The following is a 22,451-nucleotide window of genomic DNA, read 5'->3' on the forward strand; positions in this document are numbered from 1 at the left end:
GAACTGCCCCAATTATTTAAAAAACATTTGATGAGATTTTTTGAAGTAATACCTTCAGAAAAAATTACTTCCGAAAAACCGGTGACGGTAAAACGACATAGAACCAATCCTGGCTTCCCACTTTGACCACAAAGAAGATGAATTGGCGTAGCGTGAATGAAAGGTGAAAAAGCCTTGCGTAAGGGCTCATCACCTTTCATTCATGCCATGCAACATTTTTGTCATTTGCATGGTAGGGAGGAGTGGCAGAATGCAATCGAACTTTCTGCCACATACCTTCGGCTCCAACATATAAATTTGCCAACATTTGTCAATCATTTTCATGCCGGTGCAAAGGCTAGGGATCTCTGCAAAGCCCACCTGCTATATGCATGAGCAAAAAGCAGGTGGGCTCCCTGGGGCCCTTTGTAATTCTACCTATCATGCGTGCATGTCAGGCAGCGTTTATTCACTTGCACGCCCGAGTGGAAATGTGTAGGGCAACAGGCAGCCTACACACGTGTACTCTGTCCTTTGCCCTGCACGTTTGCAATCCATCATGCAAATGACCAAAATGTATATGTCTACACAAAATTGCTCACCACCGCCAAATTACGTCCTGGAGCAAAATGAGCTCCAATGAGTGATCTGGGGCCAACTACTCTGGGAAAAGGACTTTCTATTGTCTCAGAACTTTCTGGAAGCCTCCTTTCATATTTATATCCATCAAAGGCATCAGACAGAAGTTCCTGGAATTCTCAGTCACAAGAATGCACTTCCAGGTTGGAGCACTCCAATTCGACTCAAGAGAGCTCTCTGACTTTTCCCAGGGTGCTCGTCCAGTCCAACGGTAGCAATCTGCACAGTAAGAGAACTCAGGCATTTCCATATCTATATAATTGGTTAATCTGTGCATTAACTAAGAAACAGATGGAGGGGCATATAAGAGTAGTATCCAGGACAAGGGAGGCTCTGGGATCCTTTTGAATCTCGGGAAATCCCATCTAGCCACATTGCAAGATTTGTAGTTTATAGGGGCTTAGTATTATAGATCCAAAGGTCTGGTCTTACTTCCAAAACATTGAGCAGTGAGTCTACATTTCCTGGTGAATATACACCAACATTTGTTCAGATAGTGCTCCAGCTACAGGGCCATATGGCACCAGTGCACTTGTAGTTGATTGATTGATTTATTTGTTATTTATTATGCGCCTATACACAAGTGTTTCAAGGTGCACCCTGGCAAGGGAGGGGGGAAAAGGGGGAAGACAAGACAAACGATCTTACTAGCCCTAGTGTCATTTAGATTGTGCAAGTGCGCAGCAAGAAGTGCAGGGGAGAGGGTACAGGGGGAAGTGCAACCGGAGCGGCAGGGCTCTGAGTTAAGTGCAAGGAAATCTGGGGCTACAGGGAGTGGCCCGGCCAGGCAGTGCAAGGTAGGCCAGGTGCCAGGGCAAGGTGTGCCAGGTGGCAAGTGCAGGGGAGGGGTGTGCGGGGGTGGCCTGGTGCTCTGTAAGACTCAGAGAACAACAAGCAGCCAGTCAGCAGACGGATGAATGAGCAAGGGTAGGTTAGCTGGGAAGATGGAGCGAGAAAGAGGAGGAATAAAGAAGGTCTTGAGGAGCTTCCGGAACTTAAGGAGATCTGGCTCAAGGCGGAGAGAGGCAGGGAGGCCATTACAGAGGTAGGCACCTGCAGAGGAGAAAGATCTACCCCTTATTCTCTGCTTGGACAAATGACTGACCTGCAGAGAATTAGAGCTAGACAAGCGGAGGGCCCTAGAAGGAAGGTATTTAGGAAGAGATAGTTGAAGATAGTGAGGGCCACGGCCCTAGAAAGCCTTGTGGATGATGCAGAGAGTCTTAAACTTGATCCTTGCAGCCACAAGTAGCAGTTGAGGGATTTCAAGGTCAGAGAGATGCAGTCCTTGGGCTTGCGGCAAAGGATAAGTCTTGCGGTCCTGTTCTGGATTAGTTGCAGAGGACGGAGAGTAGAGGAAGGCAGTGCGAGAAAGAGGCTGTTGCAGTAGTCCAGGCTAGAGAGAAATAGAGCTCTGGAGACAGTGAGCATCTGGAAGAAGGTGAGAAAAGGGAGAATACCTCTGAGGAGGTGCAGCTGGAAATGGGACTTCATGGCAAAGCCTCTTAGGTGGGGAGAGAAGGAGAGAGTGGAGTCAAAGATTACCCCAATGTTTTTTGCTGTACAAGAGTGTGAGGGGAAAGGGGCCCGAAAAGGGCAGCCGGAATGAGGGAGGAAATGCAGGAGCAGGGGTCCCAATGAGAAGGTTGGCAGTCTTACCGGCAGTAAGACAGAGATTGTTAGAGGCACACCATGCCTGAATAGCAGATAGACAGTCAGGGATGAGCTAGGAGGAGGAGGAGGAGGAGGAGGAGGTAGAGGGTTGCCTGAAAGAGAGCTGTGTGTCATCCACATAACATTGAAAGTTAAAGGAAAAGGTAGAGATCAGGAGGGCCAAAGGGGCCAGATAGACATTGAAGAGCCAGGGTGAGAGGATAGAGCCCTGGGGAACACCACATGTGGTGGAGAGAAAGGAGCCAAGCTGAACTTGGAATGGTTGGTCCAAAGGGAAGAAGGTCAGCCATGCCAGGGCTTGATCTGTGATGCCCAGAGTCTTGCAGAGGTGATTAATCAGGATGGCATGGTTAACCGTGTCAACTGCAGAGTAAAGGTCAAGTTGAATGAGGACAGAGGGAGAGCTGGAGTCAAGGTTAGAGAGCAGGTCTTCACGGGTGATCAGGAGAGCAATTTCCATGCCTCTGGCTGCTCTGAAGCCAGACTGATGTTCATGGAGGCAACCAACAGATTCAGTGTGTAGGGTTAGCTGGGAGATTAGCCAACTTCGCCAGGACTTTTCCCAGGAAAAGGGTGATAAAGATCGGTTGATAGTTTGCCGGAATGGAGGGGTCAGCAGAAGGCTTTTTTAGTAGAGGGTGCACAAGGGAGTGCTTGAGAAGTAAGGGTAAGGAACCAGTGGCATAGGAGAGATTACAGAAATTGGCCATGGCTGGAGTGAGAGAGACAATGTTGTCAATAATGGTTCTGGAGGTGCAAGGGGACACCTGTTTGGATGACACTTTCATAGACCGGACTTGTCATCAGGTTTTGCAGGGGAGAGGGAGGAGAGGGAGAGTGAAAGGGGACGGCCAAGGAGAGACTGAGAGAGGTAGAGGGCGAGGGAGGAGAAGAAGAGGAGAGTGCAGACAGGAGGTCCTGGGTTTTAGTGGTGAAATAAGAAGCCAGAGCCATGCCGAGGCCTATGTGGGTGTAGAAGAGGTAGATATTGCAGTAGGATGGGGCAGCTACGTGCAGATTTTGAAAATTTTGGCCGTGTTGTCAGAGGCTGCAGAGATGCTGGCTTGAATATGGACCCTCTTCTTAGAGAAGGTGGAGAGTCTGTATTGCCTTTGGAGTAGGCGGCAGGCCAGTTTGTCAGAGGGTGTGCCCCATGCCCCCTACATCTCCTCAGCTACTTCCATTTCAGAGCGCCCAGATCAGAGTCATAGCACGATTTGCACTTAACGGGAGGCTTTAGGTGGAACCTCATGACAGGGGCAAGGATATTCAGAGTGTTAGAGACCGAAAGGTGTAGGTTGGAAATGGCTTTGTCAGAGTGGGTGTCAGCCATGGGACTAGGTGGGCAGAGAAAGTGGAGGCAAAGGTGGCCACTGACACTCACTTCATAGGACGAATGACCGCAAAGGAAGGTGGCAGTTTTGGGTGGGGCTTTTCTAAGGAGACAGGAATCTTCAAGTGAGAAGAAAGAAGCAAGTGGTCCAGAATCAAGTAGTCCAAGAGAGTGGAGTAGTAAGAGGATTAGAGAGAGGGATATCTGAAGGTGTGTCACATCCAGAGGTGTGTTTGTCTGAGTATGTCGGACCAGAAGCTAGAAAGGAGAGGGAAACAGAGTTGCATAGGTTGCAGAAAAGCCCAAAGGAGTCTGAGGAGTCCAGGTGGATGTTGAGATCCCTCAGGAGGAGAAGCTGAGATGTAGAGGAAAGGAGAGAGGAGGTGAAGTCAGCCCATTCAGAGAAGAGGGTGACCTGGCCAGGCCAAGGTCAGAAAGAGGCCGAGAGAGATAGAGAGCCTGCAGACCAGACATTCAAAGGAGGAATATGTCTGAGTGGGAATGATGGAAGAAGGGATCCACTTGGCAAAGATCAGGGCCACTCCAACTCAGGGCCTGTTGGGCCTGGGCCTGGGCCTGGAGAGGATCCTTTAGCCCTCAGGGAGGAGTGTGTCAAAACTCATGACAGAGCTGGCCTTCAACAAAGTCTCTGTAAGAGTGAGAAAATCCAGGTCCAGGAGATCAAGGTGTGGCAGATATCAGAGGAGTGTTTGACAACAGAGCAAGAATTGAGAGTAGCCAGGTGGAGCAGGTTGTTACTTTTGAAAGACTTCCGGGGAGGGGTAGAAGAGAGAGGAGTACCCATTGGAAGTGGCAGCAGAGCAAGGGGAAAGAGGAGGTGGCAGAGAAGCCAGAGAGGTGATAGATGGACAGGAAGCCAGATAGGTGGATGCTGGAGGTGGCAAGGGAGCCAGAGGGGAGGTGGCTGGCAAAGGAGCCAGAGATGCAGTAGATGGCAGGGAAGCCAGAGAGGTGGAGGATGGAGGTGGCTGAGGGGCTAGAGAGGTAGTATCTGAAAAAGGAACCAAAGAGGTCAAAGAGGGAGGTGGCAGAGGAGTTAGAGAGGTGGTAGAAGGAGTAGCAAGAGAAGGAAGGAAGTTGATGAGGCAGACACCTATCAAATAGTAGGAGATTGGGCTGGGCACCCTGGACCAGGACAGTGCCATTTAGATAGTCATTACTGATGACTATGGAGAACAGGAAGGAGGCCAAGAGGACCTCCTACTGGTGCCATCATTAATGGGTTAAAAGGAAGAAGTAGAGCGAAGTACGACCAAATGAAGGGTCCATTGGTCGGGAGAAGGAACGACAAAAACGAGAATCTGTCGGCGAGAATCTGTCTGGAGGAGGCACTGACATGGGTGTCAGCCATGGGAAGGCCTGGATTGGAGACCAGGGTAGCCTTCTTGAGCTTTTTTATTCCAGTCTTGGTGAGATTAGGATAGGAGATAGAGAAGCAGTTGGAGAATATGGGGGAAATTGAGAGCACCTTACAGGTTGTGAAAGGGAAAGAGAGGAGGAGAAAAGAAAGAAGCACTGCACAGAGCTACACCACACAATGTGCACAGGAGGGGATTAGGGAAGGGGAGCAGCGGGAAACAGGCAACAGCAGAGAACAGTGGAAAAAGCAGTGGGAGACAACCAGGCTCAGCTCAGCCTAGAGAGGAAAAAGGCCTAGAGGACACCAGAGGTAACCAACAGAAGGAGAGGGAACCTAGAGAAAAGGAGAAAGGAACTAGCGGACACAGCACTAAGCCGTGTGCAAGCACACGTAGGAACACTCACCTAGAGGGAAAAATGCAGAAGAGTGCAAGAGAAATGCTGAGAAACAGTTGCTTAGACACAAACAAACAAAGTACAATCTCCCGGGAGAGAGGAAGCCCAATGGGCAATAGAGAAGGAGACATGCGTTGAAATGGAAGTAAGCGTGAGGTACGTCAGTTTAGTGGGATGTTGGAAATGGCCATGAATCTGATGTTGCCTTTGTCGGTCTTGCTTGGCCAACTCAGATGTCTTAAGGGGAGAAAATCCAGCATCATAGCGCGGTCGAGTGCTTAGAAACTGAATGGCAGGGCTTGCAAAGTCAGTGTTCAAAACGGCAGCTAGTCGGGGCAGTTCGAAATTCTAGGTGGCCTTCGCATTGAAGCTTTGGGAGCCCCTAGAAACATTTTGCCTCAAGGCATGTGAAGAATTGTAGCCATGCTATTGGATACCCCATGACATCTAGCTTGTAGTTTTTGCTATAGGGTTTGAACATGGGTTGGCTGTGTCCTCTAGAAGTTCAGCGATTCCAGCCTTTATAGAGCCTTTATAGAGAATTTGGATATTGTCTCACCAGAGTAGGAGAGGTGGAACATGTTGTTTGTAATCAGAGTTGTTCTGATGTATCTGGACAGAGCAGCACTGTTCAAACAGTGAGCCAGTCGGACAGCGTATTTGTAACTTTTAGCGGTGTTAAGTCCAGGCAAAAATATTTATGTACCCTTCATCAGCATGTGGAATAGGTGGACAGTTGCTATGGCTTCTTCCTTCCTCGGTCTAGTGAAGCTTAACTAGAAGCATGCCAACATCTTGGGCAGAGGCCCAGAGTGTGCCAATACAAGGCGTGTGTAGAGCGCTGGCCTGGTCTGATCAAGATACTTTAACCAGACACTACCATTTGAACTTGCATGGACAAGATTATAATTACTTTGGTACAAGTGTGTTATACTTCAGCATTGATGGTGAAGGGTGGAGGTTGGTTGGTCATCTGAAATAAATTTGATAAGCACGTGCTAGCAGCATGCTGATGTGGTCTGAGTCGTTCTTTATAGACTCATCCATCACTAGCTTGAGAACTCCCCAAACATAAGTACTAGAACACGGAAGGGAGACGTAGAGGTGTACATGCCTAATTACCTTCCAGTAATCTTCAGTATACCTGCACCTACTCTTCCTCATCGCAGTACTTAAGACTTATCTCTCCCACCCGCAAAGGGATGGATGGGGCCACAATTTACTTGATTAAAGTAACATTTTCTTTGTGGTACACCTGGAGTATAATGCTTCTGGGAGTCAGGGGCAGGGTATACAAAAAACGTGGAATGGGTTCCCTGGCGTGGAGTTTGGCACCTCCTACGTAAGTACTACTTTGAAGAGTATTTCTAGAAGTAATGAAGATTACCAGTAAGAAATCTGAGATTTTTGTTCCCTTTTATTATAAGGATATGTGTATAAGGGAATTTGACTGTTTCCATTTTTCACATGTAATGACAAAGCTGACATGTGACATACCGCACTCACTTATTTGTGTTTAGCATGCAATAGCAACTGTGAAATATTAACAGTTCCACCTTTTGCAAAGTGTAGAGGTTGCTCTTTTTTGCTAGCGATTGGTGATGCTGGTACCTTTTAGATTCCATTTGTGAGTTAAACACTTTTGGCACGTACTTTAATGCAACTTCACCAAATTATATATATCTCTCTGTTTTTCGAGCTTTTGTGTGTCTTTATGAGATGACTGTACTTCAGAATTGTGACTTAATTATTATTAAACATTATTTCCTTCTTAGGAACAAAGATGGCTAACAAAGAAAAACTGCAGTGTCTAAAAGACTTCCACAAGGATATCCTCAAGCCATCACCCGGAAAAAGTCCAGGCTCTCGGCCGGAAGACGAAGCCGAGGGGAAACCTCCCCAGCGAGAGAAATGGGCCAGCAAGATTGACTTCCTGCTCTCAGTGGCAGGGGGCTTCATTGGCCTGGGCAATGTCTGGCGCTTCCCGTACCTCTGCTACAAAAATGGCGGAGGTGAGTCGGAATACCACATGGGCAAATCCATTGAAATTTGTGTATATGGGTTACTTAGGTGACCCAGAATTTACTAACATCTATGAATGAACGCTGTACAACTGAACATGTGTTTACCAGATTATTAAATCTGGGGCAGGAAAACAACATTTATTTATTCATCTATTGTTGATGAGGCAAATGAGAATTATTTGTATTAATTGATTGCGCAAAACTGGCACTTGCAGGAATTTGTAGAAATTAGTAGTTTACCAAATTATTGTCTGTTGGTCTTGAGAGGATAGCTCAGGGGCAATGCGCCCGCCTTAGAAGCAAAATGACATGGAGCACCACAGGTTCGACCCCCGGGACCACGCTTAGAAACATTTGGGAATTAAGGGCATTATAAATAAAATATCATATCATTTGCCAATATCCAATTTTAATTTTTCAAAAGAATGTTCATTTGTTGCTTTTTAAATTGTAATGAACACTCCCCAATTAACTTTAAACTTTCATGAACTTGTTGATACCATGTGCTGGGTCAGAGTATGTTTTGAAATTTTACTGCAATTTATACTGCACACTGCTGCCATTAGAACGGTCTCCATGTGCACTGACTGATCTGAAAGAGACGGGTTGGGTTAGGTTAATGGGGTGAGAGGAAGAATGCAGTTGTGTTGATGCCTGCAGAAAGGAAGCAACCTGAGTGTGTGTGCAGGTCTGTTTCTAGGTGCTCTGTGTCCACAAAGGCATGTGTGTCCAGAGAGGAGCTTGAGTGCCTCTGGTGCTATAATGCATTGGCTGGTACTGGGATATTTGTGATTCTAGAGGTGTAGCATTCTGTTGTTTGATACCTGTTCCTTGTTAGTTTACAATCGCTAGTTGGTATGTAAGTGTGTTTGAGCATCGAGGTTGAGGATGTTAGTATGGGAAGATGAGTTGAAACTCCAGTAGCCATGTTGAAGCCATCATTGGTGTGGCCATCATTTCATTGGACGACGTCCCGTAGCGGTGCACGTCATTGAAGGTACTTGTGAGCAGATGTCTTAAGGAACCCTGGAGCGGGCTATTGCCGCTGGCAATGGGCTGTGTGCAGTATCTGGTGCTTGATGAGAGTTGGGTAACATGGACAGGAGTAGAACATATTGGAGCAGGTACCATGTAGACTGTGAGTGAGAATAGTTTCTAAGGTGAGTTCAGAGAAGATTTTTTCCAGAGAGTGCACAGTATTGGCTGCATCCTCGGAACGTAGTGGCAGTTACCATGTTATAAGGTCAAGGTGTGATTGTGAATAATTCGCTTCTGTCCCTGCAGACGTTCAAGAAAGCGTAGAGTCTAAAACTCCCACTCAGCCCTCAAACATCTACAAAACAAGAGTCAACACAATTAAACAGGTAAAACAGGCCTCTGTGGTAACATAGGCTACGGGAAGGCCATGCTCTTAGTAGGGGTGTGAATGTGATTCAGTAGTGACCCAAACATCATAGTAACACAATCCAAAATAAAGGGACTGTCCAATCAAGGTTTTATAAAAATATATATACTTTAATTAAAGCATTGCGTGTCCGGTTTGCTAGTGGTTGTCTCAGCATTGAGGGTCTATTGATGGGTATGTGTTTGACTGCACACCAACATGGACAATTGGAACAATGGGAATTTCCCTACAGACTAACTCTGTCCACTTCTTGCTTCTTGTGGAAGGTTGGAAACTTTACTTGTTTGTTTTGTTTGTTTAGAGAGGGAGATGTGTGTTGTCCTGCCCAAGGGTGAATGCTTGATGTGTTTGTTGTAGGAGAGGAAGATGTGTGTTTTGTCTTGTCCTTGGTCACCATGCATGTGTTTGAGAATGTTGTGACTTCAGGCTGATTGGTAGCTAGGAGAAGCTTGTGTGAGTATCATTCAAATGATCCATACCAGGGGAAGGGCCCTCAGCCAATCAGGTATCTGGAAATGTTTCCCGCTCCCTACCTCGGGTGACATCATTTTTAACCACCATCCCATGGCACCTCCCAGTGTCCTTCCTACCTCCCTGAATCCTATGACATCCTGATCCTCCCCAGTCCTCTCTTACCTACTGTCCCAGAGCTTCAATTCCTGCATGCTCAACTCCCTCACCAGCCTTTCTGGAATGCTATGGGAATAGAATGTTTTTTTTTTCTTTGCCAGTAGATTGTGAATGCACCCATTATTCAGTAAAGGTCAGAAAAACAACACTTAAAATGATTTGCACCCTGGAGAGCACCTCGGGGTGCAAATAGATATCACCACCCTTTCAGGATTACAGAAACCATCTCAATGTTCTAAGGTATACAGGATCAAGAAAGGTCCTGAGCTCCTGCTGAGACACTCGCTTCACTCAGGTCTACATAGGCTTCGGCTGCATTTGTTACAGACACTTTGTGTCCCTGGAGGCAGGGGGTGATCGCTATATTTTTATGTGTGTGTCATTGAGTGGAGCTAGACTGAGTAAGGTGGCGTGCGTGTCTCCTGTCTGTACATATATTTGTAGCTTAAGAAGTATGTTGATGAACTGTACCTATAGTTAAAGGTGGAATCGTACCAAAAAGTTGACTTACTGCACCCCCGAAATCACTGCGACTTTGGGGGCGCAGAAAATACTGCCTTCCATTACTGTGCCCAAGCAGAGTGGGGGTTGTGGGGGTGTCCCCCACTTACCATTGTGGTAAGGGGGGGACAAGAAGTAAAAAAAAGAGAAATTCAAAAAAGAAAAAGCACCCTGCGGCGACAGCTCCGACCCACGTTAGTGGGAGGAACTGACGCCACAGGGATAGCGGGACGTAGGCGGCGCACACAGAAGAGTGCCGCCGGTAAGGTAATTGGAGTGGGGTGGTGGGTTCATAGGGAAGGGGAATGAGGGCTGGCCGACGCAGCCAAAGTGATCTGTCTGATCATTGCGCCATGCCATAATTTGCGTCAACATTTTCTTGAGCACAGTTATGGGTGGCGCAATGATCACATAGATTCATTCAAGGTTACCTGTCACTTGAGGTTTCCAGTGGCATCCCTGCTTGTTTCCTGACCGCCTATGCAACGCATATGTATTGATTATGAGAGTTTCCGGATTTGGATGTGAGAAGAAAGTGGCTGCGACATCCAGCTGCTCGTTTTGGAAGGTGATATTTCCTCTCCCCAAAACCAGGGCCTCTCCTTATATATATATATATATATATATATATATATATATATATAATATGGCCTGTGGTAGCAGCCGTGTAGTTATGGTTAAGTTGCTCAACTCATAGGAAGAGCACTTTTTGGGCGGCTTATAACTTTGCTCCCTGTGGATGAATCCTTCACCAAACTTTGCAAATAGTTTGCAAGTAGCTGGCCCACTCTGAATTCCTTTTGCAAAGGTTGGTGAGGTTTTGTCAAGTGGGTGAAAAGTTGTAGGGGGTTCCCAAAATATGTTTTTTTCCATAGACATAATGGGAAATAACTTTGCTCATGCCTATTGCCCAAACTGCTGGACGGATTTTCACCAAATTCACAGGAGGAGTGGCGGCTTGGTCCTGAAAGCGTGTTTTCGGTGAACTGGTGTAAATCCGTCGAGTAGTTTTTTAAAAAATGACCAAAATATAAGTCAAACAAATTAGTGATATCTGTGTCCTGTCCGCTGACCCATTTCCCTGTTCAGTCCGCAGACAGGACTCTGATTGGCTTAGAGGGCCACATGGTGTCCGCGGACATCGGACGCACCCACTGATTGGATGGTGATAAGCGTGAAGTGGGTCAGATTTTTGGAAACGCCTGCCATCTTGGATTTGCGGCCAACAGCCGGTGTCCATGGACATTGCAGTAAAAACATATTAAAAACACAATATTGCACCTGTCAAATTTATCAAATAATATCTGGGGAGTTGAGGGATGATGAGAATGGGATGACATATGGCTGCAAGAAGCAAAAAAAGTGTGTTTTTTGCCACGAAAGGCCACTAACAGTTCGGATGTTCGTGAACAGTCCTGTGAAGTTCTGGGACACTTCAGATGTTTGGGGGCAGTTTCTGGATGGCTTATAACTTTGGCCCCACTCAATGAAACTGCATGAAATTTGGGGATTCTATTCTAGGCCTGATACTGAAGGGCTTTGCAAAGTTTGGAAGTGGGGACGAAATTAGAGGTGGTCCCAAAATAATGTAAAGGCTTATAAATGTGGTGCCATTTGACCAATCTGCACAAAAGATTGCTAAACAATTCTAAATCTAGATATATATGTTTGCGCAAAGTTTGGTAGGATTCAGTCAAGAGGGGGCAAAATTAGATGGGGCTCCCAAAATATTGTAAAGGCTTATAAATGTGTTGCCATTTGACGAATCTGCACAAAAGTTTTCAAAACGATTTTAAATCTAGATATAAACGTTTTTGTAAAGTTTGGGATTTTCTCAAGAGGAGGCTAAATTGGAGGGGGTCTCAACATTTTTAGATGGCTTATAACTTTGTTTCCATTTGATGAATGAGGACAAAAGATTCAGAAAGAATGTAGACCGAACCTTGAATGTTTTTTTAAAGTCTGAATGCATTTTGTCATGTCGGGAGCTAAGTTATAAGACTAATGTATGTACATTTTCACCCTTTTGAAAAAAAAAACATCGGCGGATTTTAAGCAAATTCATGTAAGAGCATTGGCAAGGACCTGAAAGCAAACGTGCCTTTGTTTTATTTTTTGACAAGTGTCATAATGTAGGTACAAATAATAGTGATATACCTTTGGTGATGACTGAGGTATAGCTTGTGACCATGGGCAGTGGTCAGATTGTCTGGGTCATGGTATAAGGTCATGACCCGGACAATCTAGCTACTGGCCTTGACTGCGGGGGATGAAAAATTGAGTTAAAGTGGTCATGTCCAACTGCAGCCGGCTATTTGATAAAGGTATTTAAAAGTATAATAGATTTGAAAGTGAAAAAAAGTGCTTGTGGTAATACGGTCATAGGGTTCTGGCTTCGCCTTTTGCAGGCTGCCATGGAAAGGGAAGAGGGGCTCTGTACTGAGCCCCACCTTCTCTTTCCATGGTGGCCATCTTGGAAAATCTATTTTTTAGCACCCTCGGTTCTCACCTTGGGAACCAGGGGTACTAATGGCCTTTATCTGCCATTGCATGGGGTGCAATGGAGGTTAATGGTCTGGAGCCCTCGTTATTTATTTATTTATAATGCACCGAAGACCCGCAGGCATCAGAGCGCACACAGACACTTTGCTTGGGTGATAACTTGGGCTGCTGGGCCGTTATCCCAAGTTGCAGTCCTTGGAACATGGGATGAACGCCACATTAGTCCCATTAGCATAACAAAAACTGGTAATGGAAACGTTGGAAAAATGTATTGAGTCTGTGTATGGTCATGTGGCACTGTCCGGAAGGTCCACAGTGATGTCAGACATTCGCAGACGTCGACGGAAGTAAAAACATTGGAAAAAGTATAGAAGTGTTAAAAATGATGCTAGAAGGTGGGAAATGGCAGTGTTTTAAGGTGAAATGTGGGAAATTGGGCACAAATGTTGCTCTAATGGGGTAATTATGATATTGGTAAATTGTAGGAAAATAGCATGCACTGGTAAATAGCCATGGAATTCTCTGAAAAAAGCCCTTGTAAAAGAGACGTTATGGTTAAGTTGCACCAATAAAAACCTATATAATTCAATGAAAAATCTTTGTTAAAAGACCTCTATGGTTAAGTTGCACTAATAAAAACCTTTCAAGAGCTATCATCACTGACTTTCGCCCTGAGATGGTAGTGTATGCCACTCACTAAATGGCTGAAAGAAAAAGGAGTTCGATATCGATGGGACTATCCATTCTTCCTTATATTTGAATTGGATGGGAATAGGATGAAGCTGAGATCAGAAAAGGATATACACAACTGCATAACCGACCTGTTGGGAAACTAGGACAATGAAACGGATCAGGGGGAAAGAAGGGTTCACGACAGACAGTGGCGCATTCAAGGCCCAAAACAGAGGCAGATAACAGGGTCCAGGAAATACAGAAGGATGAACGCCTCCACAGGTGTGGACGCCTGAAGAACGCAACACTCTGCGCTACTACTCTCGGGATCAACCTTGGGAGCCGCATGCTGAATCACCGTTATCGACATGAACCTATTAAGAAGAGACTGAGGTGTGAGTTGATCGAACGATAAACCCAAGTATGGGTGACGGATCACCCACCGCACTAATATCTGATGACTGAACATTGAGTGGGTCCCAAAGCATCCACGGGCGCTCCCCCAAGGGCGCCCTAGCATTGAGGTATACAGACTCGCCCACACATCGGCCCTCAGCGAGTCGGGTGATGTAGCTCCTGTTGGGGCACATTTAGTCTGAGTTGAAGGGGGATGTACAGAGTTAAGTGATCTTGAAGGGGGGTGAAGGGGGCTCAGTGGTCATTTGGCTGTTTTGTGAAAGGACCATGATATGTCCGGTCTCCACTGGTGGTCCAGAACCGGCCTGGTGATGTCAACCAAGGAGGAGCAGAGGGAAAGGGGGATGGGTAGGAACAGGTTTCTCTTTGAGTAAGAATCATGTGGTAAGAGGTGTCATGTATGCGACTCATGGTTGCTGGGGCCCACCTTATGAGCAATACATACAAAGAGGAAGAAATGGCAGTAGAATTAGGTCCTCAAAAAGGTAGTCAACGTCAAGGGACTGAACTCGCCTATGATACGGTCCCTGGTGTGCAAGGATTTTAAGAGATCGGACTTCACATGCTCTTTCTTCAAGAGACCAAATACGCATGCGGGGAGAAACGCAGGGTCCTTCACTCTAAGATGGGGGTGGAACACTAGGGCTCTGGCCCTCTCCGGAAGGCAGGTGTGGGGATACTCATTAGAAAGGAGTTGAATCTAGAAATCATCATGGTGTGGGTGGATGTAGACGGTAGAGCTCTCATGGTAGTGGGTAATGAATGCAAAATAAGCCTCACGCTGGCAACACTGTATTCCCCCAGCACTGGCCAATCCCGTTTCCTACAGCGAATGATCCCGAAAATACTGTTGGAAGCCTCTGAGCATGTAATACTGGGGGGGGACTTTAACCTCTGGGCAAACACTAAACTGGACAGACAAGCAGGCAACCCTGATTTGCGTGATCCAGTGGAAGGTGGCCGGGCGGAGGTGATGGATATGATAGAGAACTATGGGCTCCGAGATATATCACCCAAACAAAACAGGCTACACTTTCTATTCAGCACCTCATACATAGCACATTCACTAGAATTGACCACTTGTATGTCTCAGAGTGGTTGGCAGAAGTGACAAATGGCTCGGAGATCTCACCAATCTCCTGGTCCGACCACGACATGGTCATAGCCGATTTCAAACTGGCAGGCCTTCCACACAGGGTATCAAAGTGGCGGTGTAATGAGACATTGTGGAAAGACCCTGTCTTCCGTACAGAAATGGACACTGAGATGAAGGAATATTTTAGGATAAACAACACAGTAGAGGAATCAAGGAGAATGGTGTGGGAAGCGGGGAAGGCTACATGGTGGGGGATCCTGATTAGGGAGGGTGCTAACAAAAAGAACGATAGGGCTCTCATAGAAAATAGATTAAGGAGAGAGATCACACACTTGGATAGGGTTACGCAGATTTCCACTGAGTGGAGGTTGGAGAAGATCTCTGAAGCCAGACAGAAAAGAGAAGGGCTTCGACTCCTTGAGGAAGGGCAAGTTGTCCGCAAACTCCAGCTTCTTAAACAGAAGCATTATGAGAAGGGGGATAAGGCAGATGCTCTCCCCGCTACTAGACGGAGAGATTGGTCGCCGCCATAGATGGGGAAGGAGATGATGCCCAGAACACAGAGATAGGGGACATTCCAGAGGCATTTGTGAAGTTTTATGAGCAATTATGAGCAATTATACAAATCTGAAATGGCTCAAGAGAGAACAGAAATAGAAGGGTACTTGGGAAGTGTGGAGATGTTGAAGCTCTCCAGAGATGAAGAAGACACAACAATCACGGCTGAAGAGGTTGTGAGAGCGATAAAGAGGCTTCCACTAGGGAAGGCCCCAAGACATGACTGCTACACGGCAGGATTTTATAAGACCTTCCTCTCATCCCTCCTTCCCTTTATGGTAGACCTGTTTAATGATATACTAGAGAGACAGGTGTAGCCTCGGACTCCTTTTCACAGGCACTGATTACAGTAATCCCTAAGGAAGGCAGGGATCCCAGACAATGCGGATCATACCGCCCAATATCATTGCTAAATATAGATGCAAAAATATATACAAGAGTACTAGCAGCTAGATTAGAGATATTCATGCCTTGACTGATACATTTGGATCAGGTCGGATTTATTCTGGGGAGACAGGGTACAGACAAAATGCGTAGGACACTACACTTGATCCACGAATCAAAGAAAATGACGGGGGACCCTGTTCTCCTATCCGTCGACATAGAGAAAGCATTTGACAGAGCAAAGTTCGACTAGGCGATAGATTTAGAAGAGGGGTGGAGGCACTGTACATGTCCCCCAAGGCATCGGTATTGGTCAATACTGACTATTCGAGATGGTTTGACCTAGGTAGAGGAACGAGGCAGGATAGCCCTCTGTCTGCAATACTGTTCGCCCACTCCCTTGAAACTCTTGCCCAGAAACATAGGGCAGACCATCTAGTAAAGGGACTGAAGGTGAGCGGAATGAAATACAAGGTAGCTTTGTATGCAGACAATCTATTGCTACACATGAGGGACCCCATGACAACCATCCCGAGAGCCATACAATTGATTGAACGACATGGTGAACTTTCTAACTTTCTGGCTTCACAATTAACAGGTCCAAGTCAATCCTATTTCCATTGAATGAACCCACTCGGAAAGATAGTTTGATTTTCCACACTAGGCCTCACAATTGGAGGCACCACCCTACGTTACTTGGGGATAAATCTTACATGAAATTTGGATACCCTATACAATGCCAACTTCCCCCCTCTTGTCTCCAGCTTCCATGCTGACCTAGCAAACTGGCAATAGCTTATGATTTCCTGGATGGGGAGACACAACGCAGTCAAGATGGTGTGTCTTCCTAGATTTATGTATCCATTCCAAATGCTCCCAATTAGGCTTTCCGAAACTATTCTTTGGAGAGGTAAAGAGAGAGGGCCATATTGAGATTTTTGTGGCAAGGGAAGAAGGCTAGAATAGAATATGAGGTTCTAACCCTGCCCAAAGAAAAGGTGGGTCTACCTGACCTCAGAAATACTATGAAGCAGCACAGTTAAGGGTGTTGGTCCCACACATGAGAGGGCAGAAAGAACTACAATGGATACACCTTGACAATTACAATCTGGCCCCGGCCACTGTCTCAGAACGGCTATGGGTACCTAGAGAAAAATTACTCTGTAGAATCCAAAACCCCCCTATACTGGGCAACATCTGGGAGATCTGGAGGGAGGGGGCAGGCACTCTAGCTTTGTCTCTCTTTATATATACAGGCTATTGTCTACCTGGACATAGACAAAGTATACATAGCTAACTGTTCTCAGCTATTAGTATACCAGGCTTCCTCCTAGTATAAATGATGCGGGGTATCACCACATGGCCGTCTCCTTTGAGCCATATCTGGGCACCGGGTGTTCGGAAAGAAATTGCCAATCATGGGAGATTCCAACCATGGTTTGAGGCTGGCCTGGAGAGAGTGAGTTAACTCTGGAGGGAAGGCAATTTCCTCACAATCACGGAACTGGAAGATGCATTGGGGATAGGCCCCTTACCTGTCTTTGCCTTTCTCCAACCAACTCAAGGGTATCCTTACGAGGGATTAATGGAAGGAGAAGGTGCAGAGAAAACTAACCCCTTTTGAAACGCTCCTCAATACCACGATAGAGACTAAAGGCCTGATCTCAGCTATGTATAAAGCACTAATAAACGCCGGAAAAGGGTAAATATATAACCAACGCCTAACGAATTGTACTCCAAGAGGATTGAGGGGTGAGCCCGCAAAGACCACATGGGCATACCAAGCAGGATGTAGAAAAGCTGTGGTGGTTGCTCACCTGAGGAGGTCCAGAAATTGCTGTTAATTGTGCCCCATTTAGACGACCAGAACTATGTACTGAGACTAAAAATTAATCTAGGTTCACATACCACAATTAAGAACATGCATAATGTATAATGAGGCATGATAGATGAAACACTGTACATGGGGGGTAGGCAGTAGGGGGAAGAGTTATATTTTGTAATAATGAGTTAAGGGATGTTGGAGGGTGGAATGGAAGGAGAAGACTGACAGTTATGACATGCTCCAAACAATGCCTGTATGATGTTCAACATGTTTTCTGAAAACCTTAATAAAACCAAATAAGAAAAACATTCTTCTGTTAAAAAGGGACAGATAAGCATTGGGCCACAGGTTTACGTCATTAGCATGTATGGGTTAAGACATTTATTATGTGTTTCAAGGAAAGTGCAAGGCATGTGTTCATTACACACTAACCACCCAGCTTGTGTCTTTGATTGCGTGATAGACACCCCAAGATATGCAGATATGATTTTCAGGTTTCTTGGTTCTAGTCTGCTCATTCCACCATCTCAGAAATAGTAGCAGCTGAAATGTACCATCCCAGCATTTAGGGAGCTGCATGCTCTGTAAGGCATATCCTGTTATGTCCCGCTTCTTCACACTTTAGAAAGTGTGAAAAAGCAGGGATTTTTGGGAATGCATTCATCAGGCTGGGCGGCCGGCCTGAAGCAAACACAGGACTTTTCACTTTTGACACCATGCAAAGGGTGTAGAGGGGGATACTGGACACAACAAGAAGTTACAATGTGTAACTTACTTGTCACAATTCCCATCAATGCGATGGCAGGAGGGTGTGCTGTGGTGGGGGTAAGTGGGTCTGGCGGAGGCTAGCCAGCAACGCAGGTTTATTAACCTTAGTGCTGTGGGGAAGTCCCCTCTCTTGACATAAGACATGCAGGACATCCTTGGTCATGCCTTTCACAGTCTCCATGTCAAGCTCCATGACTATTACTAATACCTAGCATTGACTTAACTTTGCCTGAAACAGTACTTTTATCGTTGGCTGACTAAGCTGTGTGCAAGGCTCCAAATGATTTGACCGCTTGCCACCAATGTGATGAAGCAACTTCCGGGGCACCAGTGGTCCAAGAATGAATATCAGTTTCTAAACCATCAATCAACCCCACACCTCTAGTACAGCAGAAAGGATCCGAAAAGATTGGAATAGAAGTGAATTATAAGGCCTCCTTGTCCAATATTGGTAACGTGGACGGAACAACAGGCTTATCTCCGCAAGGTCGTAGATAGTTGGTTAGTTGCAACACAGCGAAAATACAATTATTACCCAATGATAAAAGGGACTGTCCAGTCATGGTTAAATAAAAATATTTACTTTATTAGTACTACAACAGACAGTTCTATCACACTACAAAATACCACCCACCCTGTACGAACACAGAGGACAGAAAGTTTTACAAAGGAAAGTGATGCACTCTTGATACTGACAGGAGGGTAAGTGGTGGACGCAAGTCCAGTTGGCCTCAGAGCAATTCTAGCTCAGACCAGTGGCGCAGATGTCAACCCCAGGTACGTGGTTGCCTACGCAAGCAGAGCACTGTCATCCCCGGAAATGGCCTACTCCCAGGTAGAAAAAGAAAGCCTGGCCGTAGTCTGGGAATGCGAACACTTTCACAACTTCCTGATTGGAAAAAAATTCACCTTGATTACAGACCACCAGGCCCTCCTCTCCTTATTTGGTAATCCTCATACCAAGATGCCTCCGAGGATTGAGCGATGGGGCATACGCCTCCAAGACTATGACTATGACATCATTCACCGGCCAGGGGGCGACCTCAACCCTGTGATTACTTGTTGTGACACCCGGTCGGGGCCCCGGTTACCCGCAAAGGAGATATTGCATATGTACAGTACATTGCATTGAATTCGCTGCCACCAGCTCTATCGCTCGAGACGGTCGCTGCCGCATCAGCCGCAGACCCCACAACTGCTCTCGCGATCAGCCTCACTACAGCCAGCAAATGGAGAGATTACCGGAGAGCAATGTGGGCCCACCTGGGGGTGAGCAGACAAGAAATCGAAAGACTAGCTAGAGTGCACAATGAACTAGCTGTAAAGGACAATAACATCCTACTCAGAGGATGCCGAATTGTCATCCCGGCCACACTAAGAAACGCGGTTGTCCGCACCGCACACGAGGGACACAGGGGGGCCGAAAACGCAAAAAAACAACTAAGATGTCACGTCTGGTTTCCATTCTTAGATGCTACTGTTGACGAATGGGTCAAGAACTGTCATGCCTGCCAATGCACTTCGCCAGCTGAATCTCCTGCCCCCCTACAACACACGCAGATACCTGATCATCCATGGGAAAGAGTAGCCATGGATTTCTACGGACCCACAGAATCAGGAGACTACCTCCTCCTCCTGATAGACGAACACTGACGGTTTCCGATAGTAAAGAACGTTGCCACCACAGCCTTTTCCCAGGTAGCGACGGCACTGGAAGAAATACTCAGCAAATGGGGGATACCCAGAGTAATCAAGTCCGACAACGGACCACCATTCTGCGGACATGAATTCAGGACACTGGCCAAGCATTTAGGGTTCACTCATATGAAGATCATCCCCGCTACCCGCAAGCATATGGGATGGCGGAGCGATTTAAGGCATCAATCAAAAAGACAATCCAGAGGGCGAAGATCGAAACAGTCAACAGACACCAAGCACTATGCCGACTCCTCAGAGACTACCGCAACACGCCACACGAGGCCACAAACAAAACGCCTGCTGAACTCATGTTTCACTATGAAGTACGCACCCGCATCCCACAAAACCTGACCGTCACGGAGCCTCCAGAAGGAGAAATCCTCCAAAGAGACGCAGAAGGAAAAGAGAGGGCGAAAAGGGACACCGACGCCAGGCACAGAGCGACACCAAAGACTTTCAGATAGGTGACGAAGTTCTGGTACAACAACCAATGATATGCAAGACAGACCCGAGGTTTGCCCCGAGCCCCATGAGAGTCACAGCAATAAAGGGGAATGATGGTCACAGCTCAAGACCAAGACAGAATCATTACGAGGAACTGCCAGCAGTTCAAACACTACATCAAGAGAGAAGACACCGAGGATCCCGTGAGACCTGCTAACCCGGAGCCACGGATCCTGAGAGATGACCTGTGGACCCCACCTGAAGGAGATCCGGGAGGGACAGAGCAGGACGTGGGATCCCAGGACAAAGTGGAAACAGAAGCTCGAGAGGGGAGGCCACGCCGAATAATCAAGAAGCCAATGTGGCTGGTCGAGAAATGTTAAGTTGATGTTTGGACATATTGTCCAGGCGTGGTGTTACTGGCTGTTACAGGGTTAACACCAGCCCCGCCCGTCGTAGGAGCGGGGTCTTCAGTGACGCTGTTCGGGGCGATGGGGATCTCTGGGTAAGGCACGAAAGCGCCGGTCCACATTTGGTAAAGAGAAAATAACGTTGTGTGTGAATTAACTCTCCGTGTGTATGCGTCCTCCTTGTTCGCACTCCGCAACAGAGGGTATGTGTAATAGGTGCTCTGTCTGATCATTACATTCAAAACATTCAGGAAGAACTGCATCATCCAAGGACAAAAAGGTGTGCACTTGTGGTGTTTTGCCCCTCTACTCGCTCTCACCTTGTTTCCAGGTCCACGTACCTGATCCTTCCAATGGTGTCCTGATGCTACTTACCAGCTAATATACACAGGAATCACGTGGGGGGACTCCACGAATGGTGCTTTACCAGGAAAAGAAAATCTGAAGACAGAGGCAAATGGCGCAACATTTCATGGGGGCGCTCTACAGGAAACCCTCTAAAGCACCACCAGCTGCTCCCTTCAGTTTCAGTTAGATCGTATCCATTGTCACAGTTGGAGAGATAAAGACAGGACTACTTAATTTGCTCAGCTAATGGTGGCCATTTTGGTTTGGGAACTTTGGTTATATGTGGTTTTACAACCACAACGGAAACATAACCAACAATAGTAACAGGCAAAATGTAATGCAGCACTAAAATGGAAAGCACGTCAATGTACCAAGCAGAAGAGAAAAAAATCATGCTTTTAAAAACATGTTTCAAAAACCTCAGAGCTACTCAAACAACTCGAAGGAATATTAACAAATGACTCCTGCTTAAATTAAGCTTTCAGCTGGATGCACTTCTCAAACTTGACAGAGCAGCAGAGGTCACTCAAAATATATTAAGTGTGCTATGTACATTTCCAATACCCAATCCCAATTCCCAATATGAGAACGTGCTCGACTCTCAGCTTGCCCTGATCTTTGTCACTCTACAGGACCATTGTTTTTCTCAATAGGCCAGTGTATCTCATCCAGCTTCAATCTCAGTCTCATTCCAGCCCCCTAGTTCCTAATCTCCCCTAGCTCCCTGGATCCTTCCCCCAGCCTCCTGTCTCCTGCTCCAGCTCCTTCTGCAATCTTCACAAGCCATCTCCAAATAAGCCCCTTCGCCAAACTCCCACACCCCTCAACACATCCGACCCTAGTGAAATGGGTCTCAACTATGTCTCAGGATTATTAGCTAGAGTGGAGTAACTGAGATGCTCTATGCAAAGGAATTGAATTGGCGAATTTTCCCCTTTTTATAATGTGGGGGAGACCCCCAACACATCCCCATACCGTTTATTTTATACCCCTACCCCACCCACTATTTATTCTTAAAAAGGTGCACAAAATCCTCAAAAATTCTGACCAAAATATGCAATGTTTTGGCCTCAGTTTTGTGGGTTTCGCTTTTTCGACACGTGTCTAGCCTTCAACTGGATCAGCCATTTTTAATTGAATGCCCAGGCTAGTGTGTGAGGGGGCACACCATTCACAAGATGAGTATGCCTCCCTTCCAGTCGGATTGTGCTAGCTCTTCACCTTTCCATTCCTGGTAACTGTTACTGCATGGGCAGTGTGGACCTCTTGTGCACAGACTATGTTGGTTACCTTTTCCAGTTTCATTATGCTATAAAAGGAAAGGATTTGGCCATGTGGCGTTAGAAGAAAGGACAAAGGAGTCTAAAA

At 46.4% G+C, this 22,451-nt stretch overlaps 1 protein-coding gene across 2 annotated transcripts in view; it reads left to right on the plus strand.

The window, feature by feature from the left end:
• SLC6A6 (solute carrier family 6 member 6) overlaps positions 1-22,451 on the plus strand; it is a 466,708-nt gene that overhangs the window by 186,357 nt on the left and 257,900 nt on the right. For both annotated transcript variants that reach the window (XR_011301897.1, XM_069643408.1), the window contains exon 3: positions 7,177-7,413. Coding sequence is in view for 1 of the 2 variants with exons in the window: in XM_069643408.1 (XP_069499509.1) it covers positions 7,185-7,413 (229 nt within the window). In the remaining variant the exon portion in view is untranslated. The remainder of the gene's footprint in view (positions 1-7,176; positions 7,414-22,451) is intronic.

This window comes from Ambystoma mexicanum, chromosome 2p (assembly GCF_040938575.1).
Source record: "Ambystoma mexicanum isolate Mex_15411 chromosome 2p, UKY_AmexF1_1, whole genome shotgun sequence".
NCBI lineage: Eukaryota > Metazoa > Chordata > Amphibia > Caudata > Ambystomatidae > Ambystoma > Ambystoma mexicanum.